This window comes from Phycodurus eques, chromosome 7, assembly GCF_024500275.1.
Source record: "Phycodurus eques isolate BA_2022a chromosome 7, UOR_Pequ_1.1, whole genome shotgun sequence".
NCBI classification, from domain to species: Eukaryota; Metazoa; Chordata; class Actinopteri; order Syngnathiformes; family Syngnathidae; genus Phycodurus; species Phycodurus eques.
Genome location: NC_084531.1, coordinates 25,981,618 through 25,996,798, shown reverse-complemented (window position 1 = coordinate 25,996,798; position 15,181 = coordinate 25,981,618). Strand labels below are relative to the sequence as shown.

General features: G+C 41.7%; 1 protein-coding gene across 1 annotated transcript; it reads right to left on the bottom strand.

The window, feature by feature from the left end:
* Positions 1 to 2,959: 2,959 nt before the first annotated feature.
* ddx6 (DEAD (Asp-Glu-Ala-Asp) box helicase 6) lies at positions 2,960 to 14,080 on the bottom strand. The gene is made up of 14 exons (XM_061681763.1): positions 13,939 to 14,080; positions 12,467 to 13,075; positions 12,268 to 12,331; positions 10,270 to 10,374; positions 10,036 to 10,165; positions 9,056 to 9,202; positions 8,885 to 8,979; positions 8,670 to 8,792; positions 5,475 to 5,603; positions 5,269 to 5,385; positions 5,066 to 5,129; positions 4,715 to 4,816; positions 4,457 to 4,636; positions 2,960 to 3,033 (listed from the first exon to the last, which is right to left on the bottom strand). Exons 2-13 carry the CDS (start codon positions 12,658 to 12,660, stop codon positions 4,461 to 4,463), a joined length of 1,446 nt encoding a protein of 481 aa, XP_061537747.1. The 5' UTR covers positions 12,661 to 13,075; positions 13,939 to 14,080; the 3' UTR covers positions 2,960 to 3,033; positions 4,457 to 4,460.
* Positions 14,081 to 15,181: the final 1,101 nt, after the last annotated feature.

Genomic DNA, 15,181 nt, shown 5'->3' with positions numbered 1-15,181 from the left:
TGCTTAATGACAGTCACACAAATTCATTGCACACCATTCGTAACCTTGATTGTCGATACCAACGGACCCGCCCTGTATTTTACAAGAGCAAAGTTTAAAGCTACTAAATGTGAAATTTTAATCATTGCAAGTTGCAACAAAAATTACCTGGTGATGTCCGTTTGGCTGTGGGTTTACTTAGTGGCCAGAAAGGTCACTTTCTCTGGAACCAGTACATTTTGTTAGAGGGGAGTTGGGAATTATTATTATTTTTAATTCAGTTGCAGTACACTGATGTAATTTTCCCCTTTTACTCAAAATTCAAATAAGTCTAAAATTGTAATCACGTGGAACCGATGACCATGTACAAGAAATTAAGTTGCTCAATTAAAGATTACACAACATGACTGCAGAGTTCAAATACACAAAGAAAAAAAATGAGACCAAAAAATAAATTCAGTGAGTTTTATTTTGAACAAAACTTTCAATCTTTAAGCCCAATATTTATGACATTTTCGTTCCTTGTTTTTAACTCAACTTTGTAAAATTTGCTTCACTGAAAATTCTGCCAATTGAATGATGACTAAATTTCCATGAAAATAAAAACTGAAACTTAAAATTTGGAGTTCAATTTTCTCCACATTTTCCTTTGGGCAAAAAAAACAAACAAAAAAGTCCAAAATGGCAATTTATTCCCCTGCCCCCCTTCCATTCAATCCCATCTCCATGAACTTGAGATCCCCCCCCCTAGTGTACTGATACATCAGCAGCATCCTCCTGGACAGAACGTAACACCAAGTCTAATTGGACACAGAAGTGTGTAGTTTTTTTTGGTAAATTGGTCACCACTATCGTGGAGGATTCGTGTGCATCAGGGCAGCAAGTGAGCCAATTCCCCCCCCCCCCCCAAATTTAAAACGACCTTAAAGAATGAGGCAATTAGGTTAGTGAACAAATCCAATTAAAGAGTTTGGCAAGATGCTATTGTCTCAGTCTCTAAGGTTCTCTACATGGCGGCCGCCGGCAGTAGGGAGCATCCCATCTAACAATCATTTGGTCCAGTCGGACCAGCCTTCAAAACAAAAACATGCTGGAGTACCACCGACAGACCACCAGGTCGCAGACAGCTGCCGAGTGTCTGCAAAGCTTCAATCCCCTGCTCGCTCGCTCGTATTTGGCTTTACATTAATATTTTCTTCAAACACAAAGCCCTCCCTCCCACCAAATTAGCCTAATTGGATGACTGATTAACTCTTCAGGGGCCAACATGAGATGCGAGCGAGCATGAGGAATTGCCGTTCCGACGCAACAAGGACACGAAGGGAACATTTTGAAACAATCTGTGTTGGTCAGAACGGTCAGAAGAGCATCTCGCCACGAGAGGGAACCCAAACTTCCCAAAAAGGCTCCGGGGAGCTTTTGTGCAAAATCAGGTTTTCATAAGGACGTATACCCAAACCCCACACATAAAACAAACAAGACACAAACAAAGGGCAGCAAAATATAAGCCAGTAACTCAGTATGAGTTTGCAGTCCAAGTCATTTAGTAATCCATCAGAGCCATTCCCCTAATTTCCCTCCCTCTTAAGGACTCTTCACCAACATCTTTGTGCTGGCATGGCGGGTACAAAAAGCCGTCCGTGTTATTGCCTGAAATCAACTGTGTGCGTTGTAAGTGCCAACCTGGCCTGGGTTATTTTTGTGTTGTTTTTTTGTTTTGTTTTTTTAAACGTCTCCGTGCAGAGAGTGACTTCCTGCTACATTTCTCTTCCAGGTAAGATGAGTCACTTGGATGCTTTTCTACTCGACATTCTTGTTTAAATCAAAATGGCTGCCTTCTTCCTCCTCGTATAACTATATGTAACAGGCCAAGGGAAAACAAAGCATCCGCCAAGGAAAGCTGCACTGCAGCGAGTCGGACGATGTGATCCGATCGTCATGTTGAGGCTGGCAAAAGATCGCATGACTAATCAATTTAAATGCAACTTTCAAATGACACTTGGCCTCAATGACACTTCATGCAAAGAGGTCTTTTGCTTTAGAATTCTAAATAATTCTGGCATTTCTAAAATTATAAATAAACTCACAGGCCAATAGGCAGTAATCAAAGTCTCCAGTGCCAACAAGTATTTGTGGGGAGGCTTGGTATTGTGTTGTCAACCAGCCTTGTCATTAACTTGTCTAAAACAATCTTAAAATGAAGGTATTTACACAGGCTCACAGAGTTAAACACGGCCATCCATAGGAAGGTGCGCAAGGAGGGAGTGGGGGGTGGAACAAAAAAACAAAACAAAAAATTAATTAAAAAAAATAATAATCTCCACTGGTTGAGGAATCCTCAAAACTCAATTTGTTGACTGGCTGCACCATCATCCAAGTTTTGTTCGGCTGCCACTGAAGACAAGAGGAAAGTGTAGGGCTCTTCTCGAAGCAAATTTTTCTTAACTAAAAAAACGAACAGTCTGGCTTTCTTGGTGTAAAAAAAAAAAAATAAAAATAAAAATTCCAGCATCTCTGTTCACGGGGGGGATCCAAGTTTGTCTTGCAATGTTAAGCCAGACTGAAGCGCAGCAGGCCCCCGGACGAGCAGAAATGAAAAAGTGGTTATGATTGATGACGACGAAGGTTATTACTTCACAACGAGTTGGACTGCTTCTTAAGGCACTTCATACAAAATGGCTCCAAAACAAGAACAAAAATGGCAGATGGAGGTTCATTTTTTTGGAAGTGGGGCTATGTGGGTGCTGGCTTCGAGTTGGACAAAGAGTCACCTCTGCATGTCGGGATATGCCTTCCATTTGGTCCCGCACTTTCCTGTTTGGGAGGGGACATGGTAGGAAGGAGTGTCTTCAGTGCAAGCAGTGCAGCATTGAGCCCCATGAAAAGGGAAATGAGTTCTTCCAAAATGCATCTGACAAAGTTCGCATTCCCGATGAAGGCAATAAAAAAAAAAAAAAAAAAAAAAAAAAAAAAAAAAAAAAAGGCTCCATATGTTAAAGGGGATAACAAATACAAGTTGGGGTGGGTCCAAAGGGGAATGGTGGATGGACTGATCTGTGAATGACAAGAAAAAGTTAAGATTGTAGTCTACTGCTTGTCTGTTGACTAAGGTGTAAGAGTTAAGTGTGCTGAGACCACTATTTTTTTTATCCCAAAACAAGTACAAGTACTTGCATTTGAGCACTCGCGAAAACTAAAAGCTCAATATTTGGAGGACAAACGTCCTTATGGGAGAGAAAGAAGAAAAAAAAAAAGTCATACGGCGTACACACAGGCCAAATTCAAGCGTTTCCCTTCACTTGCGAAAGCTCAATCCGTCTGAGCGATTATTCTGTGATTTGTTTTTTGTTAGGAGCCTTTTGCCAATGTTTGAGCCAAAAATTTTAAATGAAAATTTTCACGGCACACCATACAAGTCAAATTTCCTTACAAATGTACATATTTTGTGGTATGAATGGCAACAGCTGCATATAAAACTAATTGTACCTTCTGCCATCTAGTCGAGAATTAATTTTTTGGGGCTGTTATGTTGCTGGCATAAACCGATAAAAGAGACATTTGTTGTCAATTTTCAGACCATTATCTGGAATTTACAGTTTTCAAAAAAACAAAGAAAAAAAGTCATCACTCTTACCAGGTTGGCAGGCAAGTTGATCACCTCATTTTTAATTGAATGTACATTCCAAAAAATACATAGCCTGCCTTCAAGTGAAATTTTATTTAATGAGGCACACCTGATCTCATGGTCAGGAATCACTGTTTAGGGAAACAGTTTTTTCTATTTGATCTACTTGGAAAATGGTCAACGCAGACAATCCTTTATGTTAAACCTGTTCAATATACACTGTGGCAATTCCTTGTGTGTGGTCAACACTGAGTTAGCTGAGCCACACAGTGACATGAAACAATAGTAGCTGATCAGGAAGCTTGCTAGCGCTATTGCCAGACAAATACAGGAGCAACTGGCTATGTTGACTGTACAATGTATAACAAATTATCCATAACTGGGAAAAAATGACAAGAGGAGTTTGCAATGGCCTGCACATTCATGGTTTACAATTCATAAATTCACCTAATCAAGATTGTGGAACCTAATTGTTATTTGCATTTTTCGCACTCTCTCTCCAACTGGCTAAAATGACACCAAATTACACCAAAGCCCTATCGAAGTAGGAACTGCATCAAGGAAGTATGCTGAAGTGATGCATTTCGACTGCTTTGAATGTCCGGGAAGGGCAAAGTTTAGCCTGGGTTGTAGCAAGTTAAGTATTTGACACTTGTGCATGAACACGCACACTTCAGCTGCATTTTTTCCCCAAAATAAATTATCTTTAAGTCATTTATTTTTAGGGACCTGTTGTAAGATGAATTTGAAATGATATTTCCTAACAGCGAAACCTTGAATGCCGGGACTGCCGTAAAACAAGGACCCCATGAATTGGTAATGGTGGCAGGAGTGGACCATGCGTGTACTCACTGGCTCATGGCTTAACTTCTTCGCCACTCTCACTGTGGTACTCTGCCACATACAGGCTCTTGTCAATGATGCCGGGGATGGGCTTGATCTCTGTTCCCAACTGTTCTTCAATGCCTTTCAGGTTGAAGCGATCATCATATGTGATCAGGTTGATGGCCAGACCCAAGTGTCCAAATCGGCCTGGGTGATGAGGTTGAGCATTATGCATTTATTTATTTTCATAGCTAAATAAGGTGAAGGCTACAAGACAGTCCTCACCAGATCTGCCAATGCGATGAAGGTACGTCTCTCCCAGCTTCGGGAAGTCAAAGTTGATTACAACATTCACAGCTTGAATGTCTATTCCTCTTGTGAAGAGGTCTGAAAGAAAAAGACTGGGCATTATTCGAAGTAAAAAGCAAACATTTGACCAGCTAAAGTTCTTTATGCCTATCAAAAACTATGAGGCACACAATGAAAAGTGACCGTGGAGGTTGGGGGTAGCCAACAACAAGAACACTAGCATGTTCTGGCTTATTAACTGAGAGTAGAAAACTCAAACTAGCAAACTTTCTAAAGTTTCCTTCAACTTGTTTTGAAAAACACATTTACATAATTCAAGAGACTTACCAGTGCAGACGAGATTTCGACAGAGACCATTTCGGAAGTCGTGGAACACACGGTTGCGATGTTCCTGGAGACAAAGAAGAATTGAACACAAAACTAAAACTTTGCTTTCGGCTACAATGCAAAGCCTGTCTGACTAACAAGTTTCAACAGAGGCATCATTTCACAACAATTGTACACGGGGACAGACAGAACTGCATCCCGACCTGTCTCATCTTGGCATGAATGTAGAAACACGAGTAACCGAGCTGGGAGATCTTCTTGGCAAGGAGCTCCACTCTCTGAGAGGAGTTGCAGAAGATTATAGACTGGTTGATCTGGAGCTAGAAGATAAGTGACATACAGTTGTTACATTCTAATTATTTGATTTTTCTTTTTAAATGTTGCATCAAACCAGAAAAGTCCATCTTACCCTGGAGAACAAGGTGTTGAGGCAATGAACTTTTTGCCTTTCGGTGACGTAGGCGTAATACTGAGTCACCCCCTTCAATGTAAGCTCCTCCATGAGGTTGATCTCATAGGGCTTCTGCAGGTGCGAATTCTACAACCACAGTGAAAACTGGTTTGTAACAGAAGCAGCATGAGATGGCAAATTCAAGACCCTGGAAAATTATTTATTTCTAAATACATTAAATATGGTTGAAATGCTGAAAACATGCCAAGCCTGAGAACTACTTAGTTCTGAATTGTTGAGCGACAGTGAAATCTCGTGTTAACAGTCCCAGAACCAACAGACGCCAGATTTCAAGGGCAGAAATGTTAGTGTCCGGCTGGAACTCAAATACCTGAGAGCAAACTCAATTAGTTCCAGAATTGGCCGCTATTATTTATTAGTGCAATCAACAGACGAGACTGGTACGTGTAGTTCGGGAATAGCTGCTGCCGTTTACTTGAGCACTAACTCACACACACGCATCTCAAACCTTCTGTGTTGTGTTTTTTGTCAAACCCTTCCCTATGGCAACCAATTGTAATGGAGGTGAAAAAACTAATATCACTAACCTTAGCATTGGTGACAACCTAGAATTTAAGAGGTTGAGCGTCAGGAGTTTCCATGGCCAAAGTATGTGAGGAATGCGGGGTGAAAAACAAAACGAAGTGACATATGTAGGAGTAAGGAAAAACCAAGCTTTTACAGTCGAGTTCGATGTGGACCCTACCAAAGATAAAAAGGTGTTGTGCATAGGATTAAAGGTCTCATATTTTGGCTATTGAGACCTCCATAGAGTAACATAGATTTAGTATAAGTGTCAATTTCATTTTTAAATTTATTAAAAAAAAAAAAAAAAAAAAAAAAAAAAAAACTTTCTTTTGTCACACAAGTGTCCAGAGAAGCCCCCTCTGACAGCTGACCCAGTTTTGTATCCATCCATCCATTTTCTACCGCTTATCCGAGGTCAGATCGCAGGGGCAGTAGCTTTAGCAGGGACGCCCAGATTTCCCTCTCCCCAGCCACTTCATCCACTCTTCTGGGGGGGATCCCGAGGCGTTCCCAGGCCAGCCGAAAGACGTAGTCTCTCCAGCGTGTCCTGGGCCGTACCCGGGGTCTCCTCCCGGTGGGACGTGTCCGGAGCACCTCACCAGGGAGGAGTCCGGGAGGCATCCAAATCAGATGCCCCAGCCACCTCATCTGGCTCCTCTCGATGTGGAAGAACAGCGGCTCTACTCGGAGATCCTCCCGGATGACCGAGCTTCTCACCCTCTCTCTAAGGGAGAGCCCGGACACCCTGCTGAGGAAACTCATTTCGGCCGCTTGTGTCCGGCCACAGCTCGTTACCATAGGTGAGGGAAGGAACATAGATCGACCGGTAAATTGAGAGCTTCGCCTTTCGGCTTACCTCCTCCTTTACCACAAGGGACCGATACAAAGTCTGCATCACTGCAGACGCTGCACAGATCCACCTGTCGATCTCCCATTCCATTCTTCCCTCACTCGTGAACAAGACCCCAAGATACTTGAACTCCTCCACTTCGGGCTGGATCTCATCCGCGACCTGGAGAGGGCACACCACCCTTTTCCAAATGAGGACCATGGTCTCAGATTTGGAGGTGCTGATTCTCATTCCAGCCGCTTCACACTCGGCTGCGAACCGCTCCAGTGTGGGTTTGAGATCACGGCTTGATGAAGCCAACAGAACCACATCATCTCCAAAATGCAGAGATGCAATACTGAGGCCACCAAACCGGACACCGGCTCACAACGTCCCGAGTCGAGGTCCGCAGCGCCTCATCCCCACTATACACAGTGTTGATGGTGCACTGCTTCCACCTCCTGAGACGCCGGAAGTCTTTGTCCATGGCCTCACCGAACTCCTCCCATTCTAGAGTTTTTGCTTCAGCGACCACCAAAGCTCCATTCCGCTTGGCCAGCCGGTGCCCATCAGCTGTCTCAGGAGTCCCACAGGCCAAAAAGGCCCGATAGGACTCCTTCAGCTTGACGGGTTCGAGGATTTCCGCCACGACAGGCACCGACCACCTTACCACAACATCTCCGGTCGGCCGCCTCAGCAATGGAGGCGTGGAACATGGTCCACTCTGACTCCCCCGCCTCCCCCGGGAACATTGAGCAAAGTTCTGTCGGAGGTGGGAGTTGAAACTCCTTCTGACAGGGGATTCGGCCAGATGTTCCCAGCAGACCCTCACAATACATTTGGGCCTGCCACGTCGGACCGGCATCTTCCCCCACCATCGGAGACAACTCATCACCAGGTGGTGATCAGTAGACAGCTCCGCCCTTCACTTCATTGAGTGCCCAAGACATGCGGCTGCAAGTCCGATGACACGACCACAAAGTCGATCATCGAACTGCAACCTAAGGTGTCCTGGTGCCAAGTGCATGTGTGGACACCCTTATGCTTTGACATGGTGTTCGTTATGGACAATCCATGATGAGCACATAAGTCCAATAACAGAACACCGCTCAGGCTCTGATCGGGGGGGGCGTTCCTCCCAATCACGTCCTTCCACGTTTCACTGTCATTGCCCACGCGAGCATTGAAGTCCCCCAGCCAAGTATGCACTTGGGGTTTCTCGCATGAGTAGGCCCTACCCCACTATAAAAGGACAGGTTTCATTCTGTCAGTGGCTAATCCATGTAATCACAAGTTACTTAGTAATAATAAATTGGCCCATTTCTACCAATAAAGCATGCAGTTGGCTACCAAGCTTTGATAGGTAGGTAGGTAGGTAGGTAGGTAGGTAGGTAGGTAGGTAGGTAGGTAGGTAGGTCTGCGAGACAGCTAGCTCAGCTTAAGTATGAGGCAGAGCAACAATCGCCCGGCCATTTGGCCCCAGGTACAAAGAGAATGAATAAACCTTTTTTGTGTTTCGGTATGTTTTTATACATTGAACGCATGCATGAGGCGTATTTAAAGGCTTAACCTAATAAAAAGTAGCCTCACTCTATATCATATCACAGGTCGGAAGCGTAACTCCCACAATGAACAGGGATTATTGTACTGCTCGATTTTTTTTTCTGCAGCGGCTGACTAACAACTACTAATCCTATGTATATGCTTGTGAAATAAAATTATGTAAAATAAAACATAGTAAAGAACCCCATGGTCCGCACTTGTAAATTCAGTAAGACTAACATTCGAAAACATACCATAAACTTCTGGACGCTTAGGGGAAAGGTAGCAGAGTAAAGCAAAATCTGTCTCTGTTTGGAGAGGAAGCCCAGAATCTCTTCCATCATGACCACAAAGTCCTGAGACAGGAGTTTGTCAGCCTGTTGGCAAATGAGACAAAGAACAGAGTTGGGGGGTGGGAGGGTGGGGGGGACTAATGCAGCCTGACAGAAAAATTAAGAGCACATCCCACCTCATCAAGAACAATCATCTGCACTTGACTGACTTTGGCCACTCCTTTCTTGATGAGGTCTAAAATCCTCCCTGGAGTGGCAATGACCACATGAACTGGGAAATAAATCAAAAGCCATTTTAAGATGATACAAATAGTCAGCAGAAGTCTCATCCAGGTGTTAAGCCTTACCCGTTTCATCCAGTCTCATGATGTCATCGCGTAGGTTGGTTCCACCCGTGGTTGCCATCACCTTCACGCCCCCCATGTGTTTGCTGACCTGGATACATATTTGGCTTACCTGCAGAGCCAGTTCTCTGGTGGGCACTATGACCAATGCTGGGGATAGGAGGGGACAAAAGAGGAAAAGTCATATGCTGACAAACTATTCAGCATCATTATCTCACAGTATGGGTGGGCAAACATTTGTGCTAAAGTGCCTTTTTATTTTTAAAACTGACAGATGGGCCAGGTCATTAAAAGCTTTAATGAAGCTTAAGTTAGGTAGTTTAACTTAAACTTCTATAGATGCACTACACACAGTTAAACATATGCATAATTTGATTTTAGAAAAAAAAATTTTTTTATAAATAAATTAAAAAAAATACACCATCTCTAGAAAATAAAATGCAAATGATTTTTAATATTAGTAGTTAGGCAGGGATTTGCCCACTGGAAAGTATTTTCCCACTAACTTATTGAGATGTACCTGTAGTTCTTAAAGTAATTTATGCTCATGACGCATTTTATATATAAAATAAAATTCTAATTAACTAGATTGTTCATAATACGTTTTTAAATTGCATTTTTTTTTTAAATCTAAATAACAGTATTTACCCACAAGACATTTAACGAGAAATTAATAATGAATTTAAATTTACCAATTTAAGGAACAGCAATGCTAAATTTTAAATTTAGCCAAATTATTTTGTCATATATGAGTCAGAAACTAAATGTTGAAAATCAAAAGAAAAAAATTACACTTACATTTAAGTTAAAAAAATGAAAATGCATTTTAATTAACCAGTATTGGATGGGCGCCTAAAGTAATGTAATATTAAAGGACTTGACAATGTAAACACGGTGTGCCAGATTAATAGAACCAAGTGGGCCTGAGGCGGCCCCTGGGCAATACATTGCCCACCCTTGTGACAGTGTATAGAGATGCTCACCTTGTATGTAGTCCCTCTTCAGGTCAATGCGTTCAAGTAAGGGAATGAGGTAGGCTCCACTCTTCCCTGTGCCGTTCTTGGCTCTGGCCAAGATATCCCTCCCTGACAACGCGATGGGAATGCTTTCCTCCTACGAGCAGCAGTGATAAGGGATACTTTGATTTCCTCACCATTGTGACATGACACTGGCATCAGCAGAGATAACATCAAACATTTGCGCAAGAGGAAACGCACCTGGATGGGAGACGGCTTTTCCCAGCCCATCTCAAAGATGCCCATAAGCAGCTCCCTCTTGAGGCAGTAATCTTCAAACTCGTTGCCTTTTGTCGCCGTCACATCCTGTGAGGCACAGTAAACATGATCACCTGTAACTGGAAGCTTTTCAGATCATTAGTTTAACAATTAAGTAATACACCTCAAAAATGCGCTTCACTATTCATAAATTCACCTACTGGTGTTTTTCCCCCCAAACCTCTTTCAGAAAAACCTTAACTACCAAAGCCGTCTAGACAGGAGTTGGTGTCAAGGAAGTATAATGAAGTTATGCATATCGGCAGAGGCAAGCTTTTTATGTCTGGGAGGAGCTAAATTTAGCCTGGGTTGTTAGTGGAAGTCACAATTTTCTAAATCAAAAAAACATTTTTAATGGTAATGTAAGAGGTAAAATTGGTAGTACTTGTGGAATACTTACAGCTTGAACTTAAAACTGTTTAGGCAATAAAAACAAACTAGCAGAACATCAGTTACTTGCCGTTTTTAGCCATTAGAGGCAGAATCGGTACCCCTCCACGCAATTACCATGCGATTGTTGAAATTAAAATTCTTGGCTGAAACCAAAAATTAAGAAACCAAGGCTAAAAACCGAAGGAAATCATTATGCCAATTATTAGTAAAAGTGCATTTACGGTTATGACTGCAGAGCTGCCAACCTATAGAAATTCACTTCAGGAACAGTTTGTCTCAATTTCCATATTTTTTGTTATAAATTATGTCAAGAACATTACCATGGGACAATAATTCTGAATACTGTTCAATGGAAAAAATTTCACTGTATAACTAATAGTTAAATTACAGCTTCAATGTGTTATTTTTATGTATTGCATCAACCTTGTAATGGCAGTTGCAGCCTTAACCAAAGTATAAGAGACCACAACGTGCCATCTGCAAAACTATCCGTCTATGGCTTAGACATTTACCGATTTAGTTTTCAACCGTAGTAAAAGAAAGTCTCAAATCGGATCAAGTAAAATTAAAACTGCACTATTTTGCAAACAAACAATATTGCAGTTTGGAACGTTTACACACAGACAATGGTTTGTTTATTTTGTGCAATACAAGTCTTCTCGTGTGCTATTTTTGCATTTCCTGTATACACTATTGCTGTTGAAACAACGCAAATTTCCCCATTGTGGGACTAATAAAGGTTATCTTATGAATATTTATTATATTAATATATTTTGAACCATATAGGCCCTGTTCTCAGGTGATATACATGGTAACGTGCTAATTCATTACCTTTTCAGACAGTGTCTTGTGCATTTTCTTGCCTGCTATTTTGCTGTTCAAAGTTGGTTACTATCCACTATAACGCAATTCCAGCCAGACCTATGTGACAAGTGTACTGTATCACCCAATCACTTATTTCGGTGTTTCGCGACATCACAATAGCTTAGCAATTACCATCTTGCTTTTCCATCATTCTCCTGTTAATTACTCCTTATCTTCCCTTCGTGATACTTTCCAGAGTGTAGCTTATTCGCCACCATGGATGTGATTAGTAGTTACTAATGCTGCGTTGACACCATACACAAAGTAAATATTCACCTACACAGCTCTGCATCATGTTAGCAGTGTTACCTAGCCAAAGTGGACGCACCATTTAAAGGGAGGGGGAAAGAAAGAAAAAAAAAGAAAAAAAAAGAAAAAAAAAAAAAAAAAGACAATAGTTTACACAACTGCACGTTGGATGCGTTTTTTTGCTTGCATCAGCACAACATCCTGTTTCGGCTGTTGGGTCATTTACGGACAAAATTTTGGGTGCATCCCTACTATTCCCACTGTCATAAATGTATTATGGGGATAAGATTGCTTTGAAATTCATATGGACATTGACCTTAATCATGTTTACAATATTTTAAGGAGATTTATTAAGAACATCCATCTGTTTATTCCAAGTTTTAAGATTACCAAAATTACCCCCCCCCCCCCCCCATCCAAAAAAATTATACAAACCGAAGTTCTCATCCTCATGTCCTTTGGAGGCAATTTCAAATTTTTCTTCCAGTCATCTCCAGGCCTGTAAAAGTCCAAACTCATGAGAATAAAAAAAAAAAAAAAAAAAAAAAAAAAAAAAAAAAAAAAATCACATAACACCACAGATGTCTGTCATGTTACAGAACTCTCCCACTGTGTTTGTCACCACGCAACTTACTTGATGACAGAGTTAGTCGCAGGAGCAGTCAGGGGTTTGCCATTAATTGTGCCTTTCATCTGATTTAGCGGCTGTTGCTGGAGGCCTCCGCCGCCGCCACCCGGCGCTCCGGTCGGCTTCACTGAGCCCCGGAGTTGTCCATTCTGGTTCGACAAGCCCAAGATGACCGGGTTCTCCGTCCTGGCAGTGCTCATGTTTCCTCCTTAGCTTCTCAGTCCAACAACGATGAACCTCAAGTGGGGAGTGAATCCACTCAGCTGGAAACACTCACAAAAGTAGTCCTTCCCTCTCAGGGATGTGTTTTCTATACAATGTGTCCAAATATTTTTCCCTGCCACTAACTACACAATGTTGCCATTTGTGGGACATGAAGCAAAAAAAATAAATAAAAAATAAAAAATCCCTTTCATGTTTTTGAACAGATTTCTGTTGGGAATAGAGGCTTAATAAGCAGTTCGGTTTTCGCAAGTGTGGCGCTTGACAGCAGGTGTCTGGATCCAAACTCTGGGAGGGATTAACTGGCTTCTCAAGTACTGGTCGACTTGTTAGAGCTGGCCATCTCCGGTAGCTCCGAGCCGCTGCGTCCTCGACAGTGGATTTATACAAACCCTGAAGCACAAAAGCACTCAGTCAGACTGCAAATAAACCAAAAGTAAATTGTGTGCGAAGGAATGCTTTTTTGAATTTCGATGTGTCTCAGACAACTGCAAATGGGCCTTAACCTATAAAATCTGTTAAATATGTATGTCGAACTAGCTGGTGGAGCGTTTGGTTCGGATAGTTAAAATCCAATGACGAAGGAGCGGCTGCACAATTTAAATCAACCATGCAAAACTCTGCCTCGACAAAAACTATTCCTGAAATCGAAACTCTACAATTAAAATTTGTTGTTTTTTTTTACCCCCAGTACAAGGTCTCTAGCTGTGATAAATGCCCTAAAGTTAGCAGCTAGCGGCTGCGAAGTCCTCATGTCGTTTGGGGGAAGAAAATACACAGTCACGCACATTAAGACTTTAACTGTAATAATTGAATATAACCCAGACAAAGCTAAACGGGAATTTGCCAGTTAAAGCCATTAAAAATTGTTTAGCTGGACGAGAGTGGGGATAGCCTTTTAATAAACGATGACGTAGTAACGACTAGCACGAGAAAATTTGCTTCGCGTTTTGGGGTCGTCGCCGTAAAACGAACATTAAAAAAAAAAAACTATTTTCAACATTAAGTCGACATTTGTGTGTTGTGATGTGTCGGTCGGTGTCACCGTTCTGCGTTTTTTGTCCTTTTCAATTTCAACAACACTGAGATTCAACGTCGACGAGTTAGCTTCCTAGCTACTCGTCAACGCTAGCTTGCTGGCTAACGACGGCTAAATACGGCATAAAATGTTCCCGAACATCCCGGCGCAAACGACTTAGGTGTCAAGGGGAGGATTAAACATACAAACACGATGTCAGAGTCGAGACGCGTGTTACCTCAGATAAGCGAAGAAAATCGTCTTTTGTTTTTCAATATATATTTTTAAGCTGTGTCAATTTGTAGCTGACTAAGCCGAGAGCACGAATGAGGCTTTTTCTCATCCGAACCTTCAAGATGGCTTCCGATCGTATTTGAGCCCGCCTCCCACCTCCACCATCAGCTGATTTAATTTCCTTTTCCCCAAAAAAATTGTTTATCTCACCTCATCTCATAAATACTTTTGTCTTTTTAGACAACCGTAAATTATTAAAATGAACCAAAAATGAACCCTACTTTGTCTTAAATGTCACCTCTGATGCCTCACCGAGCATACGGCAACACTATAGGCTTATTAATTAAATCCAAATAATAATAATAAACAAGGTGTGCAACACACCATTGATTGCACTCTTTATATTAATGACATTGATATCCCTTTACAAAAATGCACTAATAAACACATTAGAGCAGTGGTTCTCAAAGTGTGGTACTTGGGTTCCCTGTTGTTCCCTACCGTGCACTTCTATCCCCCTCCATCCAACTTTTACATTCGTATACTGTACCTCCAAAAACACTATTATTGCAACAACAATCATGCGATGCTCACAATAACAAAACTGTCCATTGAGAAATTGTCTCTTCAGTAATTTTACAGTATTTACTGTCATTATTATTATTATTTTAAATAACACTTTAAATTAAATCTTGCCTACTAACCGTGATTTCTTTGCTTGAGTCCAAACATTCAAGTCATAAACGCAGGAACACTCTTAAAGACGTGAATCATTAGTTTCTTTCTTTCTTAGTGATATTGTAGGATTATTTATTTTCCTCAGTAGCCTCTGTAATGTTTTCATTTGAAATGTGGACATTTTATTTGGAGAGAGGGAAGTATGTCAGATGATTTATTTTTGCATTGATGTCTGCATTTGTGTGGAGTGGACCTATTATTTCATTTTTTGGGGGGCTAATGAAATGTATTGGCGGAGGGATACAGTGTGCTGAAACGGAGAGTCGGACTCATTATTCTTTCTCCATCTGATGTTATTTTCACCCACGACTTTTGACTTGAGATAAACACTCACTCGTACACCACACAAGTGCTAATGGCTTATTTGGCACCGTCAGCCGGGATGCGGCTTCGCAAAGCGGAGGTCCTCTCGCAGCCGATCCCAGCCCGTGGGTCAGCATTTACTGGGATGGAGGCCGGCGCGAACAAATAGATTGTAGCTTTGACTTTTCACAACTCTAATTCTGTCA